Source organism: Oncorhynchus gorbuscha, linkage group LG23 (genome assembly GCF_021184085.1).
Source record: "Oncorhynchus gorbuscha isolate QuinsamMale2020 ecotype Even-year linkage group LG23, OgorEven_v1.0, whole genome shotgun sequence".
Classification (NCBI taxonomy): Eukaryota; Metazoa; Chordata; class Actinopteri; order Salmoniformes; family Salmonidae; genus Oncorhynchus; species Oncorhynchus gorbuscha.
The window spans coordinates 9,179,361-9,199,733 of NC_060195.1; the positions used below are offsets into that span (position 1 = coordinate 9,179,361).

Genomic DNA, 20,373 nt, shown 5'->3' on the forward strand with positions numbered 1-20,373 from the left:
CTGTAATTTAATATTTTCTCTCTGTCTCGTGGCAAAATGTGTAGTATTGTAGGATATTAGTTTTAAGCTGTAACAACAACAAAAATCTTTCTGCCCCATGACGACAAAATCTGTAAAATTACATGAAATTTTCTTGAAAACTGCTACATTTTCTCTCCGATGCCAAGAGGCGGGCCTTTAAAATGTTCCTTCCTAGGGCCAGAGACTTGGTTCGTCCAGCCATCCACTAATTATTAAGGCATAGTAGAACTATGCAATTTGATCTCACTCAAGATGTGTTCTGATTATGAGGGGGTCCCTGGTGAATTTTCTATCACAAAAGGGCTCTCCAGCCTCAAAACGTTTGAGAACCCCTGGCTTAAGGGCATGATTTAAGGAGCCCTTAAAAAATAGACAAAAAAGCTTATTTAATGTCATTGTTATGGGATAATATGGCCAACTGTTGTTTATCCTTTCAGAGCAAGAGCTAATTATATTTCAGCTCAGATATTTTCTTAATTTATTTATTTTCTTAGATAACTTTTTGGGTAATGGTCATTAAGTGCACTCAAAAAGGATGAAACACAATCATTACGTAATGTCATATTTAGGAGCCCAAATGAGAAATGTTGTATTTTCGAAAACTCACAGCAAAGCATTTATTTCATTGATATCATCCAGGTGGTCGACTGAAGAGTATTCAATTATACAAGTCCTCGACTCACTTTAGCTACGAGCTAGAGTCTCTATTTGAGATAAACGATGCAAACACGTATCTGTTTCCTCAATGGGACGAGGCGGATTCCTGTTGAATACTGTGGATTAGAACGAACAAAAGCACCCATATATCCATCCGTATTCTAATCGTGCGTATTCCATTCTTTCTCAACCGTCCGTGTGCCACGTGATATTTAGTGACTGCGTTCCCGAAAGAGAGCTGCATTAAAAACCGAATCACGTTTCAATGGACAATGTGGACAGCGGTGCCGATGAAATACCGCTACTGCAGAGACAGAGGGGGAGAGCGCCTCTCTTTAATAAATGTCTGCATGGAGGGAAAACAATATCGATTATACAACAAGGATCAAACAGAAAATACAAGTGGAGGCAACGAAGCATGATATTGAACAAAATACTTTCTTTCTGCTTCCTTTTTTTTGCCGCCCTTGCAACACTCACTTGTCAATCAAAAAGTAACCCACAAGAACATTTAAATAAACATGAAAATACTTAATGCCGGCTGACGAATTCCCATCAAAAAGGAAAAAAAATAATAATTACATAATAATTGTATAGTCTGTCACAAGCATTTCGCTACACTCGCAATAATATCTGCTAACCATGGTTATGTGACCAATAAAATGTGATTTGATTTAGAACATTTTAACACGTCAACCAGTGTAGACCCGTGGTGTGCAAACAGTTAACGAAACTAAAAAGTTTATAGAAATATGATAATTTAACATTTGATTAATCATGGACTATTCTCTAGTTCCATACCAATGCGCGGGACATTAAAACTCTCCAGATGACAAGCCCTCTCTCCAATCCGAGCCGTAGCCTAACTAGTTGGAGCAACATGTAGACCAATAACAACGTTATGTGGGCGTGTGTTCAAAGGAGAGGTGCTTTTTTTGAGTTTAGTAAATGACTGCAGCAGGAAATACAGTGTTGGTCTGACGATGAGAGCGCTGGGTTATGGGAGGCAATGGAAGAAGAGGCTAGTCACATCCCGATTTCACTCATGTTGACATTGTTGCGAGGAATTTAAATGCAAGAAGACGAAAACGAGTTGTGAGTCCCGAACTTGACCGGACAATGGAAGTAGCTCTCTGCAGCAGTTCCAACTCACCCCTGGGAGTCAACTACCGAGACACAGAGAGTACCTGCAGAAAAACATCAGTCAGCACCTCAGGGGTAACTACAACTACGTGTGGCTTGAAAGCAACACCTCTGTTTTTGGGATGCATATAAGAGAAAGCGTAAAGAAAAAAAACACTAACTACGTATGTATATATTTCGTGTAACAACTGTGGAATTCCGCCACTGTTCTATGCGTAAGGGATATACAACCACGTAGTTAAACCTCTCCTGAGATTGAGACATTCATTGAGACGCAGAGCACATACATTCTCACATTTATGACTGAAGGAGGCAATGTTCAAATTCACAAATTCCCCTTGTAACACAACCCTAATTGCCGTTTAGGATCGCAAAGAATAAAGGTCGGAAATATCTGTGGTATCGTAGTTTAACGTGCTGTACCCTCAAAGCAACAATAACCTGGGCTGAGTGAAATCCCGCAAACCGGGTCTGCCGCTGTCCGTGGTCCTGAAAAAATACTCATTATTTGGGTTATCCGAATCAGTAACGGCGGTCTAAGGAAGACGGTTTCATGGCCTGGGCGGTTATGAAAATCTTGTGGTTTTCTTGTGACTCTGGAATCTGAAAAAAAGCAACAGAAGAATTGCCTACCTTGGAGGTCCGAAATCATTCAAGGAATTGGAATTCTACTCCTATTGGTGCTCCTGGAGCTGTAGGTAGCCCGAATGAGACCGGCAAAAATGTACCGAATAAACGCTCTCGGGATCTATTTGTGGGAAACAATAGTATTTTTCAGGTAAGGAACATTACTTATTGACTTTACAGTGCATTCTTAATGTGGTAAATACGAGTTCATTGATATCTTGTGGGCTGCACGGTGGTCAGAATGTATCCTACCATAGCTTAGCATGCATGGACAAAAGTCTGAATAGAAATACATCAACACAGACAATTGATTAGGTTTAATCACACGATTATCAAAGTTGCGTAGGATTTATTCTATATTTATGTCGTCCTAATCATTCCTCTATTGTGAGTGAGTTACATTAAGTGACACACTACATTACATTAAGATGTGTGTGAGAGAGACAGCGGGTGCTAACAGCGAACACTAGTGGTCATCAAACGCTAAATGTTGTAAACTCTGATGAGGCATATGTTATCAACAGGCAAGTCAGAGTAAAGGAACTGAGTGCACACTCTCACACACATATCAGGGAAGTGTTGTTGTTGTTGGTGTGTAGGCCTATCCATCACCTACTCACTGAGAAGAGAAATCATGGGGCCAGCCCACTATATGTTACAGTCTTAGGCTAATAGTATTCAACTATTGTGATTGAAATGGACAAATCATGTTTTTTAATACTTGTATATTTAACAGGATATAAACTGTAAATATGCTGGATGATGACTGTTTTGTTTTCTCCCAGTAACCACACAGTATATCCACCCTGACCAGTAGGAATATTCTAGTTTTGACATGATTGTCTTTGTATGAATGTAACGACTACTATCAAGCTCGTGATCCTCATACATGAAGTGTATTATTCTCTGTAAATGTGAACAAGGATATCTCCAATGTTCACATTGGAGGGGAGGCAGGTATTCTGTTCAGAGAACAGCTTCTCTCCCATTGGCCCAAACATGGCTCTTTGTCTGTGTATGGTGTTGTGCATTGCATGCCTAATCAACATTACGTCCTACATTCTAGAATCAAATGAATCATCAGAGTTATTTTTTAGACTACTTTACATTCTATATTCTATTCTATAGTCCATTGGATTCCATGTACATTCCTTGCAGACAGACAGTGTTAATTTAGCATTCTGGCCAGCGTGTTTTGCTAATGAAGTAGAATCAGGATTTTGCAGCCTCAGCTCTAACTGCTGAACTCTGCAGTTCTGCTTAATTGATATCTCTTTCCCAGTCTCAACCTAGACCTCCAGACCTCATTTCAAATGCAGACTTATTACTTATTACCAATAATTGATTACTTTGTCAATGTCAAAACAGCCTGATAAATGCACATTATATACATCACTGTATATACAAACATATTCATTCATATAAATTGCACATTTCTTTCTGAATTTCTATTAATTTTAGGGTTAGTTTGTGGAAAGGTTTGTGGTCATACGCACATCCATAAAAGCATACGTGCTGTGGGCTAATATAGAATACTAGTATATAACAAGAAGGGCCATACTCTGTTAAAGCTCCCAATTCACTGATTTATTGACAAGGTTTAGATTCGAAACGGATCTTCGTCAGGTTGTCAGGGTTAGTTTGTGGCCCATGTGAAAAGTTGCGCGCTCGTTTAATGAACGACTATCAGATAAAGTATGCATTTAACACAGCAAATGAAAACATGTAATTACCTAATCAATGTCTATGTTCATTTGCAAAACATCTGCGAATACTAGGGTTTGTTCAATCAAAATGCCCTATCCTTTTGCCACCAGACATGAAAACAGTGGGAGGAAATTGAGCATTTCAATAATTCAAAACACATTCCATTGCCACGTATATTACACAGGATATACACCGTATAGCCCTTATGAGACAGGAAATACACCATATAGCCCTCATGAGACAGGATATACACTATATAGCGCACACTAAACAGGAAATACACCATATAGCCCTTATGAGACAGGATATACACTATATAGCACACACTAAACAGGAAATACACTGTATAGCCCTTATGAGACAGGAAATACACCATATAGCCCTTATGAGACAGGATATACACTATATAGCACACACTAAACAGGAAATACACCATATAGCCCTTATGAGACAGGATATACACTGTACAGCACACACTAAACAGGAAATACACCATATAGCCCTTATGAGACAGGATATACACTATATAGCGCACACTAAACAGGATATACACTATACAGCACACACTAAACAGGAAATACACTGTATAGCCCTTATGAGACAGGATATACACTATATAGCGCACACTAAACAGGAAATACACCGTATTGCCCTTATGAGACAGGATATACACTATATAGCGCACACTAAACAGGAAATACACCGTATAGCCCTTATGAGACAGGAAATACACCGTATAGCACACACTAAACAGGAAATACATTGCTTTCTGCAACGTAGCACACCAATGTGTGGAAGTGAACATGTGGCCCTAATCCATTAACAAGAGTCCCAGACCATCACTGGAGAGTATGTACGCAGCAAATGTGTCCACACATAGTCTCTCGAGAATAAATATTCACTGATTTAAATTCAATTAAAGGCCTAACACTAAAATTAGTACCTCACATTTGTGCAGAAAAATGCTAGTCTCAACAGTGTAGAATGTGGCTGTATGGTGTTTTTATTTTGTATTTTCTTGTATTTTATGCCATCTTTGACACCATGACATGTATGTTTGGGACGTATTACTCTCAGTTGAATAGTTAAATCAACCAAATACCTGCACAGTTTTCCATAGCAAAATTGGAATATGGAATAATCTATTTAGGAACAAATGTGTTGAAGTGACTTCTACGGATTTTTCTATTTCATACAATGCTTTTCTAAATTGAACTGGAAAATGTAAAGCTAATTTATAATCGATTATTTCATGTTTCCCCCCCAGTATCACCTGGCCTATAGGCTCATGAATAGGGTTGCAAAGGGTGGGTATATTACTGGAAACTTTCAAAGTTTACCAGTAAACGACGGGAATTTCGGTATCTTTCAAAGATTTTATGTAATCTAGCACAAGACATATTGTGGCCCTTTTTGGGTACAATTATCACAGGTGTCTGTAATTATCTCTGGCCCTCTGTGTGGCCTTATTACATGTCAAATATACGGAACAAATTAAAGAAAGAAAGAGAGAGACAAAGCTGTAAAACATCCTAAATATAAACCACTATTTTAGTAAATATCCTTTATATATTTTTAAACACCGTTTTATTATTGATTTTACCATGTCGCTGTAAACTTGTTGTCAATGTTTAGGCCTCAAACTCATTGTGAAAAACGTCAATAGTAGGAAGAGTTGCAGAGTTCATTGAAAATAATGCTATTGTCGATTAGACGCTTTTTCTCCATTAATCAGGCCGTCTTCTCTTGAACTATGTGGTCCGTCCACCAGAAACACATTGACAGTATGGACACAGATGTATAAAATTTGTAATATATATATTCATATATTTTTCAAAGCTATTCAAGTATAAATTAACAAAGATTTTCTGTTAATTACCCAAATGACTACAGATTCCTGTAACTTCCAGTAGCTTTGCGACCCTACTCATGAAACATAACCTTGAGATGGCCTTGAACAGCAGAAAACAGTGGCGCTGCTTACATGCACAGACACCACAGAACCAGTTGTATCCAATCACCTATATAGAATTAGTCCTTGAAAAACCTCATTTCATCACAGATTTGAACCCCATGTCTTCGTAAATCATATTTACACCATGCTGTTCCGTCAACCATGTCACGTTCATTGTGATGCTGATGGGGATGGCAGTCACTTGTTTTCAGGTCCGATAGGATGTACTACATGCATTGTCAGAACAGATGGGTGGGAGAGATGGATATATTTACTTATAAATGCATAAGCCTCTAATAATAAAAAAAAAACTATCAACGAGCTCAGTGGAGTTCACGATCCCTTACAATCACACATTTTAGCCAGGTTTATTTCCAAATCTTGATGTATGATAATACACTATTTATCAACATAGACAAAGACAGATAGCACTATAAATAACATCAATGGCCTCACCTCTCTTTCTACTCAGCCACGGAGAAAGAAATGGAGGAATTCGTAGCTCTGAATTCACGGAAATCTTTCAATTGTCCACACAATAATACCAGTTCCCATGCATGTCCAATATGTTGTTCTATACAGCATGCTGTACTGTACTGCATGATGACATTGTACGGAGCATTAATTCATGTCATGTTTCACTTTTTGATCTTCTTTTTCTCTTTTCAGCTCAACACAATAACACTCCTTAAAGACAAATGCATGACCTTATGCTGCGCACGTTCGTCATTTGTTTTGTGTAATGTTTTGTTTTAAATATATGTTTATGATGATTCTTGGTTTATTAACAGACATTACGTTAACAGTTTGAAAAGGAGAACCGAACGCCCCCCCCCCGGTCCGTCCGCCCTTTCTGTGCCAGGGACTGGGAGGGGATGAAGGCTTTGGTCGAGCTTTGATTATTTCAGAAAAGCCAGGATGAGATCAATTAGGATTGTGGTCTTCAGAGGCTTTATTAAGAACATAATGAGGTACACTTAGCGCTAATGATTGGTGCTCCACAGTAAAGTATGCAGAGCTCAGAGACTGTTTGCATATTATTCTCTCTGGTGCTGGGAGTCAGCTGTTTTTTACTGCTGCCTCAGCACAGGCCACGCGGACCAGGTCTCTCCACAGTTGGCCGTGGCCTGGCCAAGCAAGCATTGATCAGAAATAATTATAAAAGTAAATCTAAACTTTGATCACGCAAAACCCAGGAACAAGTCACTCGGGACGGGAGAAGCCCAGTCGGAGGGAAGGAAATCATAGATGATCTTGTTGATACCCCCCATGGGTGTAGAATCCTGATTCCTGTAGTTTTGAGTGGGATTGAAGTCTAGGCCTATTGATTATGTTATTTAGTGTTTTAGGGGTCTATCCTACATTCATAGATTATTTTTTCAAACCGAAGGGCTCCGATGATGTAAGGAGAAAGAGTGTGTTGGTCCCAGATTTTCTTGGTGCAAATTCCTGTGGTTTTGTGTGGGATTAACCTCCATAGATGTTGTGATTTAGTGTGGTAGCGATGCTACACATTCCTCATCGATTATTTCCCTCTATTATACCAAACCCCATAATAATGTACGGAGAAAGAGTGTGCCGGTCCCCTAATTTCACACTGTCAAACAGATTCCTGCGTGGCCCACAGCATGGGCCCATGCTAGCTGTCTAAGGCAATCATCTCTGTAGAGGACTCTGTCTAATCTCTCTATGACTAATCTGATTGTGTCGTCAGTTCGAGGGTGTTTGTTCAATACTAAAGTTAAAATCTTTTTAACATAGCGTTAGATCATGGTATTATCTGTATTGTGTGTGTCCTAACAATAGTTTATTTGCAGCGCTTGATCCCTAGTACTAACCTCGTGGTCACAGCCGACTAGTGCATTTTAGGTGATTATGATAGGATTCCACCATGTTGTGTGGTAATTAACTGGTATTACAATAATCCTTGATACACTGCATTTTCTGCTGAAAGAAAATTCCATGCAAAACATTCTAGAATTCAAAGTTCTAGAATTCTAATAGTATTCGAAGAATTCTAGAATTCTAGGCTATGGATTCTAGACTTGTCTGTCTTGGTATGGATTGATATTAATGGTTAGTAAAGAAGTGTAACTCTTAGGAACATTCCATCAATGAACCATAATGCCAGCATCGATGGAAGAGACACAGTGATTTGTCAGACTTGACAGAAACTGGTTGGTCTGCAGATAGGTTCAGGGTATCAGGGTTCTAGGGCCACCAGGGTATCAGTTAACCCACAAGGGCTTCCGGGTATCAGTTAACCCACAAGGGCTTCAGGGTATCAGTTAACCCACCAGGGCTTCAGGGTAATAGTTAACCCACATGGGCTTCAGGGTATCAGTTAACCCACAAGGGCTTCAGGGTATCAGTTAACCCACAAGGGCTTCAGGGTATCAGTTAACCCACAAGGGCTTCCGGGTATCAGTTAACCCACCAGGACTTCTGGGTATCAGTTAACCCACAAGGGCTTCAGGGTATCAGTTAACCCACAAGGGCTTCAGGGTATCAGTTAACCCACAAGGGCTTCCGGGTATCAGTTAACCCACCAGGACTTCCGGGTATCGGTTAACCCACCAGGACTTCAGGGTATCAGTTAACCCACCAGGACTTCAGGGTATCAGTTAACCCACCAGTACTTCAGGGTATCAGTTAACCCACCAGGACTTCTGGGTATCGGTTAACCCACAAGGGCTGCTTTTGGCTGTCACAATCGTCACCTAATGTTGAAAATTAGACCTGCAACACTGATAGTGTTAACAGTTATCAACACTGTCCAGTAATCAGTGTGAATATAGAATCAACTTTTTTGGCAGTGAACAACATACTGTATGTGCCTTTCCAATGGCACTTTTCCAAAAAACGACACAGCAGCAAAACCGCAAACAAAAGCGTAAACAATAGCGAGGAACCATTGAAAATCTAGGAATGCATCCAAAATGGCACAGTATTCCCTCCTATATAGTGCACCACTGGTCAAAAGCAGTGCACTATAGGGTACCATTGTAGTATACCCTATAGCCTTCACATGCCATTTCAATGAGTGAGTTCTATGAAGCCTGATGCATAGAGAGTAGAGAGAGTAGTGCTTGGCTGACCCCAGCAGCAGCCTCTGGGGTAGTTGGTGCCTGCCCATGTGACAGTAAAGCAGCAGCACAGCCTGGCTAGTGACCTGGCAGTTAGGGTGGCCCACCCACACACAGACTGGTAGCAGTATGGAGAGACAGCAACTTTCCTCATTTACAGTACTTCAGTGTTCTATGTCCATCCTTGTGTGATCTGTATTCTGTTTAGTCTACTGATGAGGGCAGTTAGTTAATATGTTAGTCTAGTGATGGGGGCAGTTGGTGAATATGTTAGTCTAGTGATGGGGCAGTTGGTGAATATGTTAGTCTAGTGATGGGGCAGTTGGTTAATATGTTAGTCTAGTGATGGGGCAGTTGGTGAATATGTTAGTCTAGTGATGGGGCAGTTGGTGAATATGTTAGTCTAGTGATGGGGCAGTTGGTGAATATGTTAGTCTAGTGATGGGGGCAGTTGGTTAATATGTTAGTCTACTGATGAGGGCAGTTGGTTAATATGTTAGTCTAGTGATGAGGGCAGTTGGTTAATATGTTAGTCTACTGATGGGGGCAGTTGGTGAATATGTTGGTCTACTGATGGGGCAGTTGGTGAACATGTTAGTCTAGTGATGGGGCAGTTGGTGAATATGTTAGTCTAGTGATGGGGCAGTTGGTGAATATGTTAGTCTAGTGATGGGGGCAGTTGGTGAATATGTTGGTCTACTGATGGGGCAGTTGGTGAATATGTTAGTCTAGTGATGGGGCAGTTGGTGAATATGTTAGTCTAGTGATGGGGCAGTTGGTGAATATGTTAGTCTAGTGATGGGGCAGTTGGTGAATATGTTAGTCTAGTGATGGGGGCAGTTGGTGAATATGTTAGTCTAGTGATGGGGCAGTTGTCTAGTGAAGTTGGTGAATATGTTAGTCTAGTGATGGGGCAGTTGGTGAATATGTTAGTCTAGTGATGGGGCAGTTGGTGAATATGTTAGTCTAGTGATGGGGGCAGTTGGTGAATATGTTAGTCTACTGATGGGGCAGTTGGTGAATATGTTAGTCTAGTGATGGGGCAGTTGGTGAATATGTTAGTCTAGATGGGGCAGTTGGTGAATATGTTAGTCTATGGGGCAGTTGGTGAATATGTTAGGTGATGGTTAGTCTAGATGGGGCAGTTGGTGAGTTGGTGAATATGTTAGTCTAGTGATGGGGCAGTTGGTGAATTGTTAGTCTAGTGATGGGGCAGTTGGTGAATATGTTAGTCTAGATGGGGCAGTTGGTGAATATGTTGGTCTTGGTGAATATGTGATGATGGGGCAGTTGGTGAATATGTTAGTCTAGTGATGGGGCAGTTGGTGAATATGTTAGTCTAGTGATGGGGGCAGTTGGTGAATATGTTGGTCTAGTGATGGGGGCAGTTGGTGAATATGTTAGTCTAGTGATGGGGCAGTTGGTGAATATGTTAGTCTAGTGATGGGGCAGTTGGTTGATCTAGTGATGGGGGCAGTTAGTCTAGTGATGGGGGCAGTTGGTGAATATGTTAGTCTAGTGATGGGGCAGTTGGTTCATATGTTAGTCTAGTGATGGGGGCAGTTGGTTAATATGTTAGTCTAGTGATGGGGCAGTTGGTGAATATGTTAGTCTAGTGATGGGGCAGTTGGTTAATATGTTAGTCTAGTGATGGGGCAGTTGGTGAATATGTTAGTCTAGTGATGGGGCAGTTGGTGAATATGTTAGTCTAGTGATGGGGCAGTTGGTGAATATGTTGGTCTAGTGATGGGGCAGTTGGTGAATATGTTAGTCTAGTGATGGGGCAGTTGGTGAATATGTTAGTCTACTGATGGGGCAGTTGGTTAATATGTTAGTCTAGTGATGGGGGCAGTTGGTGAATATGTTAGTCTAGTGATGGGGCAGTTGGTTAATATGTTAGTCTAGTGATGGGGAAGTTGGTTAATATGTTAGTCTAGTGATGGGGCAGTTGTTTAATATGTTAGTCTAGTGATGGGGAAGTTGGTTAATATGTTAGTCTACTGATGGGGGGGCAGTTGGTTCATATGTGTAGAATGACCTTTTGCACTGACATGACAAAATATGCCATATGTTGTTGCGTTAATGATCACAGTGGTATAAAACATAAGCCTGGTCTTTGGTGTTATGATCACGATCACACATAGATTTGAGTTGTATTTTGCGGTGGTGTTTATTGGATATTTTCTTTACTTTACCATCTCAGTTTCAGAAGGCTGCAATCAGACCCGAGGCATCAGTTGGAAGGGCATTTGAATTCCAGAGGAGGGCGCATTTTGTAAATGATTGTATTAGTAAAGATCATAGGCAGCTCGTGAGCTTCAAGTTTGGGGAAACTTACAATTTATCCAACCATTTCTACTTATCTGCGTGCCAGTTATGAATATTTATATATGCACATTTTCGTGGAACAGTTTCATTTCAATTTGTTTTCCCAAATCATTATCACGTGGTTAATCATAAAAATCTGAAGTAAAATCAAAAAGTTAAAATTCAACTATGGCAAGAGCACTAGCCTTTGCCATTTGGACACATTGATAGATACTCTGTGTTCTATTGGCGGCTGAAGACATGAGCATAGAACTCAGAGATACCCTATAGGGCAATGCAGCAGTAGGCCTATAGGGTATCATGCTACTTCCATCCTTAACCATAGGCCTAAAGCCGACAAAATAAAAACCATAGAAAATATCCTGATGAAAATTCAGGCTCTTACAATCACATTCATCTCTCTTCTCCACCTGTCTGCTCCTCTTTCTATCTGTTTTGACTTGAGCCATTGCTAGAGAAGTTCGACATTTGTATCAAATTATCACAGTGTCAGGCCCGATCCTGTTGCTAACGAACTTGCAAGATTGTATCAACTAGCCTGTTTCCTGCCCTCGACGTTTCCTGCGCCAGTTTGGCATAGAAAGCTGTTTCTTTGTGACGTTTCCACAGGATATATGGGATCATCAGATCATGATATTTGGTTCTTTCACATCGAGTCTGGTGATTATTGAGGCCAGGAGTGTTGGAAAGATTTTTCATATTCTCAGGAACTATCATTTGCAATGGATGTTTAAAAAACAGACTTTGTTGAGTTGTGTGAGGCGAAGAAAAAAAGATGTGCTCTACGTGGCGAGTTTAAGTCGATCCGAAACAAGACATTGACAAACGAGTACTTTCCTATACAGCATTCTGGAGACACACCATATTTTCACCACACCTCCACTTCTTCCTGTCTCAATATTTTACATTCTACTCAAGATACATGATGTTCACACATATTTTAGACGTTTGTCACTGACCGCCGCACATCAATCAGCTAGACCAATCGCCACGTGCACTACCCAAATTACAGGCTTCCCACCCTTGTGATTTGAAACAATCCACAGCAAAAAATAATTAATAGAAGCTAATGATCCAATGTGGCTAAGTCAAAGTGTTTTTAAGTATTTTATTTAGACAGGAGTAATTATATCATTTTGGCTCAACATCAATTTAATTTAAGGCAATCCGTCATTCTAATAATGCACTATGTCCACGCCAACTTTCCTTTCCAATTGGTAAAAGGCTGAAACCGGATATCTGTATATAATCCCAGAGAAACAGCGCCAGTCTGTATGTATCCCATGGTTCTGATGCTGTCTGGTCAGAAATAGTATCACATGACGTACTCTTTCGTTCCAGACGGCGTCAGATACATTGTGTACACATACCGAGACAGATAGGGGGCGCTGTTTTACTCATTCTGACGCTTTAACCGGGATTGATTTTGTCTTTCTGTCGGCGCTCGTCTCCGTCAAATAAATAATCAGTATTTCAGTATTTTACTTGGAAGGGAAAGGAGGTAAGTAAGGGTGGACCAGGCCCCCTGGCCGGGCCCTGGACTGCTTGCATGAGACATTAAAGGGAATGCCACCCTGGTCATTATCTGTCATCCCTTATTATCCACAAGATGGTTCATTCTGGATATGCAGGATATGCAAATTCTCCAAACAAATGGAGAAGTAATTAACATATTTTCTGTTTTCAGCTTTCTTTTTGGAGCTATAAATTGGTATGTTTGTGGTATTTTCAAAAGCGTTGATTGTTTGATTATCCTGTCATCACAGGAAAGGGATTGTGAGGTTACAGGTATCTGTGGTTATGTCAAATCTTGCTTTTATTCTGTGTAGGAAATGTTCATGTTATTTTGTTGATGGATTTTTTTAAAAAGAACATAAAAAATTCATGTAGATGAGACATTTAGAAAATATCCAATAAACATGATGTATGTTCTGTGTTTATATCAAATCAAATGTTATTGGTCACCTACACATATTTAGCAGATAATATTACGGGTGTAGCGGAATGCTTGTGTTGTAGGCTACGATGTGAAGGAGTCAAATATCAACAACTTAATGGACAATCAATATTATTGATTGTCCTCTGAGCATATAACTCACCAAGTGGATACTTCCTAAAAGTTCCTCACAAAGTTCCTACATTACATGGAGCTGATCAAACTGCTGTATTCATTTGGAAGACAGGTAACATAGTTCCTACCTCATATTGAGGCACATTATATAACATTATATAACAAATGGACAAGGGAAGGGAACCAGTAATGGTAGCATCCCTCAACAGAAAATACTTGTTGGATGGGATCACTCTCAGAATGATGTATGTATGACAACAACTCACCATTTTAAATCTCAGTTGTGCACCCATATCTCTCTCTCTCTCTCTCTCTCTCTCTCTCTCTCTCTCTCTCTCTCTCTCTCTCTCTCTCTCTCTCTGTCTCTCTCTCTCTCTCTGTCTCTCTCTCTCTCTCCCTGTCTCTCTCTCTCTCTCTCTCTCTCTGTGTCTCTCTCTCTCTCTCTCTCTCTCTCTCTCTCTCTCTCTCTCTCTCTCTCTCTCTCTCTCTCTCTCTCTCTCTCTCTCTCTCTCTCTCTCTCTCTGTCTCTCTGTCTCTCTGTCTCTCTCTCTCTCTCTCTCTCTCTCTCTCTCTCTCTCTCTCTCTCTCTCTCTCTCTCTGTCTCTGTCTCTCTCTCTCTCTCTCTCTCTCTCTCTCTCTCTCTCTCTCTCTCTCTCTCTCTCTCTCTCTCTCTCTCTCTGTCTCTCTGTCCCTCTCTCTCTCTGTCTCTCTCTCTCTGTCTCTCTCTCTCTTTTTTTCTTTTCTCTCTTCTGTCTCTAGCTTGGCAGCCTCTAAAGAAGCAGCTGCTCGAAAAGCTGCCTCCCCAATGCCTCCCTCTGAGTTCCTGGACAAACTCATGGGCAAAGTTTCGGGTTACGATGCAAGAATCAGACCTAATTTCAAAGGTAGGAGCAGCCACCAAGACACAGTGGGTTAAAACAGGAATGTAGCCAAGCACCACCAGAAATAACATATTCCAGTCAGGATCGTAAAGAGAGGACAGTGTAGTTAAACAATGAAATCTATATAAAATGAATATATATATTACATCTTTATTCTAATAATTCTGATTAAAATGTGTTGGTTCTTTTTCACACATTAAACACACTTATGAACCTTTTTTAAATATATTTTTTTACAAATTTGAACACTTTTTGCACCTTAATTAAACACTTCACACTTTTAAACCTTAAAACATTGAATTTAAGCTGTTACGATATTCACAAATCCTCAATATATTTACAGGATGTGGCTACAATGAAGTTGTTTAAGGCTGGCTACATTCCTGTAAGAACAAATGTCACCACCATCTCAATGTCCTGAATGTCTGTTTTGGTGGTAAAAGCAGTGTGTTGCTAAACATGTTAAAAGTGCCCTTTCCCTATATGGAAACCCCCATAAACATACATGTCAGAGGTTTCCTTATTGAACTGTGGTCAGCAATACAGCTGCGTTATGATGACTCAGTCCAAACCATCTTGTTCAATGGTAGAGCACCGTTGGGGCAACACACCAAATTTATGTTGGAGCGTTTGAAAGAAGTCTTCATCATTTTGATGAGAGTTCCTTTATTTTATCATCTTTTCTGCTCTAGTATTAATACTACAATTATTATCAGTACATCCTTATCTGAGGTGGTATAATAATTCACATATGGTAAATATATATATATAAATAATATATATATATATAAATAATAAATAAATATGGTATATTGTAAAGTCACTGTTCCACTGGATGTCATAAGGTGAACGCACCAATTTGTAAGTCGCTCTGGATAAGAGCGTCTGCTAAATGACTTAAATGTAAATGTAAATGTAAAAAAAATATATATATATATATATATATATATATATATATATATATATATATATATATATATATATATATATATATATATGTGTTGGAATATTACCCCCACAATTCCGTAATTGTGGGGGTCTATAATAATAAGACAAACATGTGAATCCAATGATCTGCATGAGAAACCACTCCCACAAACAACCCGTTTCCATACATTACACTGAGATTAGTTTCTGAAGACATTTGAAGGGATTTCATTCTGATTATCTATCTATCATACATGCTTTGATACTCTGAAAATATTTCACGTTAACTAACTACAATGGGACTGCTACTCTGGGTCCATGTTTAACATGATGTTTTGGCCCCAGAATTGCTGTGCCTTTTTACAGGTATATTACATGTGATTTCCATGTGATTTCCATATCTCAGTGTATGAAGTACTGAATCCAGGAGTGTTTGCTGTGACTAAGCATGAATTATTCAGCCTGCTAGAGTTGCGAAACCACATCTGCTCATACAGTTAGACTACATAACGTATTTTCACAATACTCACTTCCCTGACGATGTTCACTGCAACAACAACAACAGCAACAAAAACAACAACAACGCCTTTTTCTTTGCTTTATTAAACTGTTTGATGTTCAGAGGCTTTGTATGAATGTTGTTTTTTAAGCCGACGTCTCAATTCACAGCGATAACATCGCGACAGATCGTATGATGTGCTGGTCTGGTACCTGTAAGAGTTCTGCTCTCAGCTAAACCTACTATATCACAGTTACTTTGATATATGAAACTCGAGTGTTGTGTGTATTGTGATCCACTGCTGTAATTGAACCCTCCATCACCGTTATAGTACAACGGCCAGAGAAAGTGTTCACTACAGGATCCGCTCAGCCTCAGTGGGCTTGTCAAGAGCACTAATACAAGAAGCACAATAGCAGTGTTCATGCTAGTAAGTCTAAATAGGGTCGGATATGAAAGCTAACAGTGTTCTATTTCTTATTTACTAGCCCAACGCTCTAACTACTAGGCTACCATGCCACCTCTACGCTCTAAACACTAGGCTACCCTGCCACCTCTACGCTCTAACCACTAGGCTACCCTGCCACCTCTACACTCTAACCACTAGGCTACCCTGCCTCCTCTACACTCTAACCACTAGGCTACCCTGCCTCCTCTACACTCTAACCACTAGGCTACCCTGCCTCCTCTACACTCTAACCACTAGGCTACCCTGCCTCCTCTACACTCTAACCACTAGGCTACCCTGCCTCCTCTACACTCTAACCACTAGGCTACCCTGCCTCCTCTACACTCTAACCACTAGGCTACCCTGCCACCTCTACACTCTAACCACTAAGCTACCCTGCCTCCTCTACACTCTAACCACTAGGCTACCCTGCCTCCTCTACACTCTAACCACTAGGCTACCCTGCCTCCTCTACACTCTAACCACTAAGCTACCCTGCCTCCTCTACACTCTAACCACTAGGATACCCTGCCACCTCTACACTCTAACCACTAGGCTACCCTGCCTCCTCTACACTCTAACCACTAGGCTACCCTGCCTCCTCTACACTCTAACCACTAAGCTACCCTGCCTCCTCTACACTCTAACCACTAGGCTACCCTGCCACCTCTACACTCTAACCACTAGGTTACCCTGCCACCTCTACACACTAACCACTAGGCTACCCTGCCTCCTCTACACTCTAACCACTAAGCTACCCTGCCACCTCTACACTCTAACCACTAGGCTACCCTGCCTCCTCTAAACTCTAACCACTAGGCTACCCTGCCGCCCCTACACTCTAACCACTAAGCTACCCTGCCACCTCTACACTCTAACCACTAGGCTACCCTGCCTCCTCTACACTCTAACCACTAGGCTACCCTGCCTCCTCTACACTCTAACCACTAGGCTACCCTGCCTCCTCTACACTCTAACCACTAGGCTACCCTGCCACCTCTACACTCTAACCACTAGGCTACCCTGCCTCCTCTACACTCTAACCACTAGGCTACCCTGCCTCCTCTACACTCTAACCACTAGGCTACCCTGCCTCCTCTACACTCTAACCACTAGGCTACCCTGCCACCTCTACACTCTAACCACTAGGCTACCCTGCCACCTCTACACTCTAACCACTAGGCTACCCTGCCACCTCTACACTCTAACCACTAGGCTACCCTGCCACCTCTACACTCTAACCACTAGGCTACCCTGCCACCTCTACACTCTAACCACTAGGCTACCCTGCCACCTCTACACTCTAACCACTAGGCTACCCTGCCACCTCTACACTCTAACCACTAGGCTACCCTGCCACCTCTACACTCTAACCACTAGGCTACCCTGCCACCTCTACACTCTAACCACTAGGCTACCCTGCCACCTCTACACTCTAACCACTAGGCTACCCTGCTAACTGCTAAGGCATTCTTTAGAACATTAGAATGTTAGAAGGCATTGTTTAGAACATTAGAATGTTTGAACTGCTAAGGCATTCTTTAGAACATTAGAATGTTAGAAGGCATTGTTTAGAACATTAGAAGGCATTCTTTAGAACATTCAAATGTTAGAACTTTATAAGGCATTATTTAGAACATTACAATTTTAGAACATTAGAAAGCATTCTTTAGAACATTAAAACTATAGAACTGCTAAGGCATTCTTTAGAACATTGGAATGTTAGAACATTAGAAGGCATTCTTTAGAACATTAGAATGTTTGAACTACTAAGGCATTGTTTAGAACATTAGAATGTTAGAACATAAGAAGGCATTCTTTAGAACATTAGAATGTTAGAACTGCTATGGCATTGTTTAGAACATTAGAATGTTAGAATGTTAGAAGGCATTCTATAGAACATTAGAATGTTGGAACATTAGAAGACATTCTTTAGAACGTTAGAATTGCTAAGGCATCCTTTAGAATATTAGAACACGAGAACTGCTAAGGCATTCTTTAGAATGTTAGAACGTTTGAACTGCTGAGTCATTCTTTAGAACATTAGAATGTTAGAACGTCAGAATGCATTCTTTAGAACATTAGAATGTTAAAAGGCATTCTTTAGAACATTATAATGTTTGAACTGCTGAGTCATTCTTTAGAACATTAGAATGTTAGAACGTCAGAATGCATTCTTTGGAACATTAGAATGTAGAACTGCTGAGGCATTCTTTAGAACATTAGAATGTTAAAAGGCATTCTTTAGAACATTAGAATGTTAAAAGGCATTCTATAGAACATTAGAATGTTGGAACATTAGAAGACATTCTTTAGAACGTTAGAATTGCTAAGGCATCCTTTAGAATATTAGAACACGAGAACTGCTAAGGCATTCTTTAGAATGTTAGAACGTTAGAACTTTAGAAGGCATTCTTTAGAACATTAGAATGTTAGAACTGCTGAGTCATTCTTTAGAACATTAGAATGTTAGAACGTCAGAATGCATTCTTTAGAACATTAGAATGTTAAAAGGCATTCTTTAGAACATTATAATGTCTGAACTGCTGAGTCATTCTTTAGAACATTAGAACGTTAGAACGTCAGAATGCATTCTTTGGAACATTAGAATGTAGAACTGCTGAGGCATTCTTTAGAACATTAGAATGTTAAAAGGCATTCTTTAGAACATTAGAATGTTAAAAGGCATTCTTCAGAACATTATAATGTTTGAACTGCTGAGTCATTCTTTAGATCATTAGAATGTTAGAACATTAGAACTGATAAGGCATTCTCTGTAGGGCTAACAAAGGAGCACACCTCCTCAATCTACCACCATCCCTGCTAATGTGGTGGCACAGCAACAGTGAAAAACAGGGAGAAAATAGCAGAGAATTGCCTGAAGCTTCGAATGTGCCGGCATGAGAGGAAATTACACTGATCATGACTGGGACTCACTGTGGGGAAGCCTTCTAATTGATTTAGCAGGTTCTCTATTGGAATGGAAAAAGGAAATATCCTTCTGACACATTTGGGATCTCCCCTGTATGGTCTACGAGTTTCTTTTTAACATTTAATTCATTCCACTTTAACGTTCATTTTCCAGCAACGACTATGAAGGTTAAGGTAGTCTTGACTGATTATTTACCCTGCTAGCTTTCCCCTCGCACCTCTGATGAGCTATAGGCAGGGTGACTGGTGTAATCTAGGGCTCCACTCTGCCTGCACTGCAGTGATGAACAGTGGTGGTGGGTACAGCTGTGACTTCAGTCTCCTCTTCAACCTTGTCCCTCCTCATCAGTCACAGTGAGGGGCAGCTTGGCCGACAACCATGAGGCTGTGCAGATTCCACCAAAATACACATCACCACCCCACCCTGTCAGTCAGTCAGTCATCACCCCACCCTGTCAGTCAGTCAGTCATCACCCCACCCTGTCAGTCAGTCAGTCATACAGCCAGCCAGTCAGCCAGTCAGCCAGTCAGCCAGTCAGCCAGCCAGTCAGACAGTCAGTCAGTCAGTCAAATCAGTCAGTCAGTCAGTCAGTCAGTCATCACCCCACCCTGTCAGTCAGTCAGTCATCACCCCACCCTGTCAGTCAGTCAGTCATCACCCCACCCTGTCAGTCAGTCAGTCATCACCCCACCCTGTCAGTCAGTCAGTCATCACCCTACCCTGGGTTGTTACTGCTGCTTCTGATGCCTGTCAGACAGTCATACAGTCAGTCAGACAGACAGACAGCCAGCCAGTCAGTCAGCAAGTCAGATAGCCAGTCAGCCAGTCAGACAGTCAGACTGTCAGACTGTTAGTCAGTCAGACAGCCAGTCAGTCAGTCATACAGCCAGACAGTCAGACAGCCAGTCAGTCAGCCAGCCAGCCAGTCAGACAGTCAGACAGCCAGTCAGTCAGACAGCCAGTCAGACAGCCAGTCAGGCAGCCAGTCAGACTGTCAGTCGGTCAGACAGCCAGACAGACAGACAGACAGCCAGTCATTCAGTCAGTCAGCCAGACAGTCAGACAGTCAGACATCCAGTCAGACAGTCAGAC

At 41.0% G+C, this 20,373-nt stretch overlaps 1 protein-coding gene across 3 annotated transcripts in view; it reads left to right on the forward strand.

Moving 5' to 3' along the window:
• Window positions 1-1,644: 1,644 nt before the first annotated feature.
• Window positions 1,645-20,373, forward strand: part of glra1 (glycine receptor, alpha 1) — a 106,707-nt gene continuing 87,978 nt past the window's right edge. For 2 of the 3 annotated variants that reach the window (XM_046322910.1, XM_046322911.1), the window contains exons 1-2: window positions 1,645-2,599; window positions 14,354-14,478. In XM_046322910.1, coding sequence (XP_046178866.1) covers window positions 2,529-2,599; window positions 14,354-14,478 — 196 coding nt within the window. In that variant the 5' untranslated portion in view covers window positions 1,645-2,528. The remainder of the gene's footprint in view (window positions 2,600-14,353; window positions 14,479-20,373) is intronic. The other variant, XM_046322912.1, reaches the window with a different exon arrangement.